Here is an 8,538-nt window from a genome sequence, read left to right on the forward strand (position 1 = left end):
CCAATAAAATTCTGATTTTTCAACCTCAGGTTTTCTCGAGTTTTTCGGGTTTTTTTCGGGAATAGTCTTGATACAAAACACATAACTTTTACTTCAAGTATTTCTTTAATCCTAGTAAGATACAACTATATAATTAAGGTGTTTCATAAGAAAATAACACAAAAATGTGAGAAGAGTGATGACATTGTATTTAAATATTCAACAAAGGATAAAAAAATCAGTTAAAATAAATATTGCTAATTAATAAGCCATAAAGAAAATGATCATAATATAAAATTACTAAGTCATGCTAAAATAAGTACGGCTAATAAGTATTAATTACATGACAAGGAAAAAAAACTTAAGTTATGTATTTTCACTCTTTAAACCAATTATGCAAAACTAAAGAATAGATATCCAACATTATTGTCATTCCTAGTGGTAAATTGAATTTCTTTTGTTAGTATTAGTGTTGAGTTGGTTTTGGTTTGGACTTTGTATGAGTTACTAATATCCATAGGATATAAAACTTATTGACATTCAAAATTCTAAGTTCAAGCTTGAATAATATGATAATAGATAAAAAAAATTACGAAAAAATTTAAGAAATATTTATAAATTACATTACAAATAAATATTTTTAAAATTGAATACATATAATGTCGGGTTGGTTTGGTTCGATTTGACTTTTTTTTAGCTAAATCAAACCAAACCAATTATAGTCGGGGGGTTTTTTTTCAACACCAAATCACTAATCGAGTTTTTTCTCGGTTTGACTGGATTTATTGATTTGGTGCGATTTGTCGGTTTACTTTTTACACTCCTACCTAGAATCTCCCTTCGTTCATCATTAATTTGTGTAATATATATCCATATATCCTAATCTATCAGTGGGCAAATTTTTCCCTTGTGCATTAATTTTATTATCTTCTAGGCTAAATACCTAGATAGGCCCTTTAACTTGACATAATTTTTAAGTTAGACACTTTAACTTAGTTAGTGACCAGATAGACACCTCAACTTGGCAGAAATGTATCACTTAAACACACTAGTCCTGCATGGCATATCACGTACTCTTTTGTTCAATGTAGGCGCGTGAGTCAAAGTTAGAGAACTGCTGAGTCAGCTCTTTTATCAACAAAAAAATTTTATAACCCAAATTTACCCTCATCTTCCTCAAATTCATCTTCACCATTGTTAAAAGAAAAGCCCTGGCGGCATAAAACTCTCTTCTCCATCTCTAAAAAGCACAACTACAACTAAAGTTCCATACTAATTCCTGTTTTTATATTATTTTTTTTACACATTCTCTTTTATCCCATGATCTTCATACTCGTTTGAAACAAAATGAAGCAAATAAAGGCCAAATTATTAATAGGAAGCTTTGGCAGTTTAATAAACAGAGTCAGATTTAAAATGTTAAAGACTCAAACTTCAGGCTTAGAGGGATTTTGTAAATTCCCTTTTTAACGTTTCAACCAAGACAACACCATTAATTTTGAAAATTTGCATTGATTTCCTACTTAGTAAAAAAAAAAAATGCAGGTTCATAAAACTAGAAAAATTAGACAAAACGTAACCTCTTTACTTTTAGGCCTTCATCTATCAGTTAAAGAAAATCTATACTCGTCTCTGGGTTAAGTGAGAGTGGGACATGGGCGGTGGTAAGGGCGAAGGAAGAGAGATGAAGGGAACCATTGGAGAAGAAGAGTATAATAATTGACTGCTATAACTTACATGTGAATTTGCAGAAGCAAATAATGGAGAATGAAGGCAAAGTTTGTTTGCTTCTTTTGGAACGAAGAAGAAGATCAAAGGGGGTTGTGCTGGAGATTTTTTTTATTCCACATGTTTCTATCTTATTCGTTCTTTGACACATCATCAGCAAGTGATGCACACGCACTTGGTTTTACTGACTTGTGTGTTTAAGTGATACATTTCTGCCAAATTGAGGTATCTATCTGGTCACCAACTAAGTTAAAGTGTCTAACTTAAAAATTGAGTCAAGTTAAAGGACCTATCTAGGTATTTAGCCTATCTTCTAGTTAGCCAAGTAACAAACTTAACTTATTTCCTTTGGATTTTTTGTTTTAATCACTGCATTGATGAGCGCATAACATTCAACTTCTTAAAATTATATCTTTACAAAAAGAATGATGAACAAAAAAAAGGCTTTGGCTAATTACCTCGAGATTCTCATACTTAGAGATCTCAACTGAATCACTACATACAGTGATTTTGAAGTTAGTATGGTTCGCAAAAATGTTAGACTGGTCAAGCTATCCCAAGGAATTCTTTTAGTATTTGGTTTTGACTTTTTTAATTTGCTTATACTCTAATTAATAACTTTAGAGAAAGCAGGGAATCTAACCTTACACTGACTTTTTTTTTTTTTTTGTGAAAATGTCAAGAAAAGTTGATTCGAGTATTAAAATTTTAAGCTCATTTTGTTGTCGACTGAATCAGTCATTTTAGTCAAGACGGTGGTACTCAAATTGTTGAAAAAAAAAAAAAAAACTTTTCTGTTGTAAATTAAGCTAAAAGAGTAACAATAGTAAAGGATGAAAACAATAGAAATAGAGGGACAAGAGAGGAGAGATTTCTTATTCATCCAAAGATGTGTTCAAGTACATCCCATATGAAAACTTATGCCTCTATTTATAGTGCTACATATGCATTCAATATATGAGAAAATGGAAGAATCATTAAGATGGTGGAAGATAATGGAAGAACCATTAAGATGGTGGAAGATCCATTAAAATGGTGGAAGATAATGGAAGAGGCATTATATTTGTGTAGTGGACATCCATACTCTATATTTACTATATTTCATAACACTCCCCCTTGGATGTCCATATATGTGCCTCGTTACACATTATTTGCTGCCTCGTTAAAAACCTTGTCAGAAAAACCCAATGGGATAAAATCTTGACTAAGGAAAAAAGAGTGCAGCGCGTATTTTCTCCCCCTGATGAAAAGATCACTTTAATTCTCGAAGACGACGCATTCCAATCTTGTATATCAGCTTCTCAAATGTCGAGGTTGGTAATGCTTTAGTGAACAGATCCGCCAAATTATCGATCGAGCGAATTTGTTGAACATCTATCTCACCTTTCTTTTCAAGATCATGAGTAAAAAAGAACTTTGGTGAAATATGTTTTGTTCTATCTCCTTTAATGTATCCTCCCTTCAGTTGAGCAATACATGCAGCATTATCTTCGTACAATATAGTTGGAATATCCCTTTTCAAAATAAAACCACACATTTCCTGAATATGTTGAGTCATTGATCTCAACCAAACACACTCCCGACTAGCTTCATGAATGGCTATTATCTCCGCATGATTTGAAGAAGTGGCAGCTATTGTTTGTTTCATTGAACGCCATGATATAGCTGTACCTCCATATGTAAATAAATAGCCTGTTTGAGATCGGGCTTTATGTGGGTCAGATAAATATCCTGCATCTGCATAACCGATCATATCTGACTTGGATTCATAAGAATAAAATAATCCCAGATCAATTGTTCCTTGAAGATATCTGAATATATGCTTAACACCATTCCAATGTCTTTTTGTTGGGGAGGAGCTGAATCTTGCCAATAAACTTACTGCAAAACATATATCTGGTCGGGTATTATTGGCTAGATACATCAATGCCCCAATTGCACTGAGATATGGAGTTTCATCACCAATGAGCTCTTCATCATTATCCTTAGGTCGAAATGGATCTTTATTTATGTCAAGCGATCTCACAACCATCGGGGTACTCAACGGATGTGATTTATCCATGTAAAAGCGCTTTAAAACTTTTTCAGTGTATGTTGATTGATGGACAAATATTCCATTTGTCAAATGCTCAATTTGTAGGCCAAGACAAAATTTTGTCTTACCTAGATCTTTCATTTCAAATTCTTTCTTCAAACACTCTATAGCTTTTGAAAGCTCTTTACGAGTGCCAATGATGTTCAAGTCATCAACATACACAGCTATTATGACAAATTCAGACCCATATCTTCTTATAAAAACACAAGGACAAATAGGATCATTTTTATATCCTTCCTTTAGCAAATATTCACTAAGACGATTGTACCACATCCGCCCTGATTGTTTCAATCCATATAAAGATTTCTGAAGTTTTATTGAACAGGTTTCCTGCGAACTTTTGTATGCTTCGGGCACTTTGAATCCTTCAGGGATTTTCATAAAAATTTCTTGGTCCAATGAGCCATATAAATAGGCTGTGATAACATCCATCAGTTGCATATCAAGCTTTTCACGAACTGCCAGATTTATTAGATACCTAAAGGTAATTGCATCCACCACAGGAGAATATGTCTCCACATAATCAATGCCAGGCCTTTGCGAAAATCCTTGTGCCACAAGTCGTGCTTTATATCTTACGACTTCACCTTTCTCATTTCGTTTTCGCACAAACACCCATTTGTACCCCACTGGCTTGACATCTTCAGGTGTTCGGACTATTGGTCCGAAAACTTCACGTTTTTCAAGTGAAGTCAATTCTTCTTGAATTGCGTCCTTCCATTTTGGCCAATCATTTCTCTGTCTACATTCATCAACAGATTTTGGCTCAAGATCCTCATCTTGTTGCATTATCTCAACAGCAACATTATATGCAAAAGTATTGTCGACCACAATATCATTTCGGTTCCACCTTTTCCCCGCCGAGACATAACTTATCGAGATCTCTTCACTATCATTATTTTGAAGTATCTGGACCTTCTCTGTGGGCTTATCATTTATTATGTCTCGGGCCTCTTCTTGAGAAATTTCCCTCACAGGATGATCATCTTGATCATTTATTTCTTTTCTTTTTCGAGGATTTTTATCCTTGGAACCGATTGGTCTACCACGTTTCAGACGTGGCCTGGAATCATTTGCATTAACCGTTTGTCCTACCGGGACATCAACTCGAATTGGAGTATTTGCAGCTAGAATATGAGATTTAGTAACTCTTGGAAGATTAGTAAATGCATCTGGCAGTTGATTTGCGACATTTTGCAAATAAATCATCTTTTGAACCTCTTGCTCACATTGATTTGTTCGAGGATCTAAATGAGATAGTGATAATGCATTCCAATCTATCTCCTTTTCCAACTGCTTATGTTCTCCCCCTAATGTTGGGTATACTGATTCATCAAAATGACAATCGGCAAATCTTGCTGTAAATAAATCTCCAGTCATCGGTTCTAAATATTTTAAAATTGAAGGAGATTCCTACCCAATATATATCCCCAACCTTCTTTGGGGACCCATCTTTGTGCGTTGTGGTGGAGCAATTGGAACATATACCGCACATCCAAAAATTCGAAGATGGGAAATATTTGGCTCTTGACCAAAAGCCAATTGTAATGGGGAGAATTCATGATAACTGGTTGGCCTTATACGCACAAGTGCTGCTGCATGAAAAATAGCATGTCCCCATACCGAAACAGGAAGTTTTGTCCTCATTAGCAATGGTCTAGCTATCAATTGTAGGCGTTTAATCATTGATTCTGCCAAACCATTTTGAGTATGAACATGAGCAACCGAATGTTCAACTGTTATTCCCGTGACCGTACAATAATCATTAAAGGCCTGAGATGTAAACTCACCAGCATTATCAAGACGAATTTTCTTTATCGCATTATCTGGAAATTGTGCTCTTAACCTTATTATTTGAGCCAACAATCTCGCAAAAGCCATATTGCGAGTTGATAATAAGCACACATGTGACCATCTTGTAGATGCATCAATCAAGACCATATAATATTTAAATGGTCCACATGAAGGGTGAATTGGCCCACATATATCACCTTGTATACGTTCTAGAAATGCGGGGGATTCAATCCCAACCTTAGTTGCTGATGGTTTAATAATCAATTTTCCTTGAGAACAAGCAGCACAAGAGAATTCCTTAAATTGAAGAATCTTTTGGTTCTTCAAAGTATGCCCATGTGAATTCTTAATTATTTTGCGCATCATACTAGAACCGGGATGGCCCAACCGGTCATGCCAAATGATAAAATCATTAGAATCATTAAACCTTTTATTTACTACAACATGTGTTTCAACCGCACCAATACTTGTATGGTACAACCCGGAAGAAAGTGCGGGTAATTTTTCATGCACAAACTTTTCCCCAGCTTTCATTGTAATAATATAAAGGCACTCAACTTTTCCTTCATTGGCAGTCTCAATGTGATAACCATTTTGGCGAATAACCTTGAAACTTAATAAGTTTCTTCGAGACTTGCTGCACTATAGTGCATCACTAATGGCCAATATTGTTCCTCCAGGTAGTAATAAGGTCGCTTTTCCAGAGCCCTCAATTAATTTTGTACTACCAGATATTGTATTAACACAAGCCCTTTTCATAACCAAATGAGAGAAATATTTCTTTTCTCTTAATATAGTGTGAGTTGTAGCACTATCCAAAAGGCACATATCTCTATTACTCATCTTGGATCCAATTAAAGACTGGGGAATTTTATTTATCTTCATAAAAACAAAAATACATCGTAAGAAATACGGAAACTAACAATATAAAACTTAATTACTAATCCAGAAGATAAAACAACATAGAGAATTTAAGTACTTCTCGAAAATAAAACAACATAAAGACAACTTAAAACACATAAATAAAAATAATAACATAACACATTCCCCAGTGAAACGATCAAATCTCAATTTCGATCTCCAAAGAAGTCTTCAACTTCCAAATGAGTAATATCATCAAGCCCATCAAAATCATCATCTTTCAAAGCCAAATTAGCTTCAACATTATCATCATATTTTCGTGAAGGCCCTGCCTCATCGTTATTTTTAAAAGTCATGTGTGACTCCACCCGGGCATTAGCAGAAGAGGCACCACCTCTATTTGCCTTTCTTTTGAAGGAATTTTGATAAAGCCTGACAAAATGTTCAGGCGCCCGGCATTCATTTTTCCAGTGACCTTTCAAACCACAACGATGACAGTTGTTCCTTGAAGGATTGCCTTGATAACCCATATTGTTCTCCCTTTTATGGTGACCACCACCACGACGATTATTATATCGTCCCTTGCCCCTGCCACGCCCACGCTCATTATTATGGCCTCGATTATTTTGTCTTCTTTCAGTTGGGCCATGTGTTGCTACCACATTCGCTTCCGGGAATGGAGCAGTTCCAGTGGGACGGGCTTCATGATTTTTCAATAAAAGGGTATTGTGCTGCTCAGCCACAAGAAGACATGATATCAAATCAGCATGCTTTTTAAAACCCCTTTCACGGTACTGTTGTTGTAATACCAAATTGGAGGCATGAAAAGTCGTAAGAGTCTTTTCCAACATATCCTCGTCAGTTATATTATCCCCACATAATTTCAGTTGGGAAGTAATTCTATAGACAGCAGAGTTATAATCACATACAGTTTTAAAATCTTGTAACCGTAAGTGAATCCACTCATAACGAGCTCTGGGCAATACCGTTACCTTAATGTGGTCATACCTTTCCTTCAAACCAGTCCACAATTCAAGTGGATCTTTCACTGTCAGGTATTCAACCTTCAATCCTTCATCCAGATGATGACGAAGGAAAATCATTGCCTTCGCTTTGTCCTGACTTGATGTTGTATTATCCTGAGTAATAGTGGCACCAAGACCTTTGGCGTCTAGGTGAATTTCAGCATCAAGTACCCATGATAGGTAATTCTTTCCCGAGATATCAAGTGCCACAAACTCAAGCTTTGACAAATTCGACATGATGATCAAAACTATCATAAAAATATTTGAGTTAGAAATAATAAAAATAACATAATCTCAAAATAGTATTTTTATTTCCACGAACCAATAACCCTTTTTCTTCCACAAGCAGTATGCACAACCAAAAGTAAAAATTACTCGTACGGTTAATATATCATGTGTGTTTTAATCCTCATAATCATTTTGCAATGTCTGCTGAAAAACATTGAAGCTTAGATATGCTCGATGCACAAACGTCTTCTGTCCTATCTAAATAAATTAGGTGGGCTAAGTTTAGACGGGCTAATCCTTTCATTCGATTTTTTTTTTGTATATCGAAATGACTTCTTACTGCTCATTATTTGTCATGTGATATATGTAAAGCTAGTTATGTCCCCTGATGTCATCTTATAGTGATGTTGCAATTATCAGTTTTAAAATTGACATGGTGAAGTGCTGACCAGCCCGTGCTATGATATGTTGTCCATTCTGCATTCTCTATTAGTTTTTGTCTACTTTAACATTTCTTCTTGGCGTGGTTTATCTATATCATCGAGTACGGCTGTTGTTTTTAAATGTTCTCGTCACTGTTAATTTGTCCATATCCTCATACTTAAAGATCATGTCCCCTTCAATATTTTCCTGTTTCATTTTTTTCTTCTCCAATGGTCTAGTAAGAACATATGATAAAAACATCAAAGAGAAGCAAAGTTTTGAAATTGCTTTGATCCTAGTATCTTGGTATGAGTGATTGCATCTTGCCAATTTTTTGTGTAGGTATGTATCCTGGTGATTAAGACAGTGATCAAACTCTAGTTAACTTTTATAGTTCTTAATCTT

General features: G+C 35.0%; 1 protein-coding gene across 1 annotated transcript; it reads right to left on the minus strand.

The window, feature by feature from the left end:
* Window positions 1-6,663: 6,663 nt before the first annotated feature.
* Window positions 6,664-7,719, minus strand: LOC132619615 (uncharacterized). Its single transcript, XM_060334464.1, has one exon. The coding sequence runs from the start codon at window positions 7,717-7,719 to the stop codon at window positions 6,664-6,666; it is 1,056 nt and encodes a 351-aa protein (XP_060190447.1).
* Between the last annotated feature and the right edge of the window lie 819 nt (window positions 7,720-8,538).

Source organism: Lycium barbarum, chromosome 11 (assembly GCF_019175385.1).
Source record: "Lycium barbarum isolate Lr01 chromosome 11, ASM1917538v2, whole genome shotgun sequence".
Lineage (NCBI taxonomy): Eukaryota > Viridiplantae > Streptophyta > Magnoliopsida > Solanales > Solanaceae > Lycium > Lycium barbarum.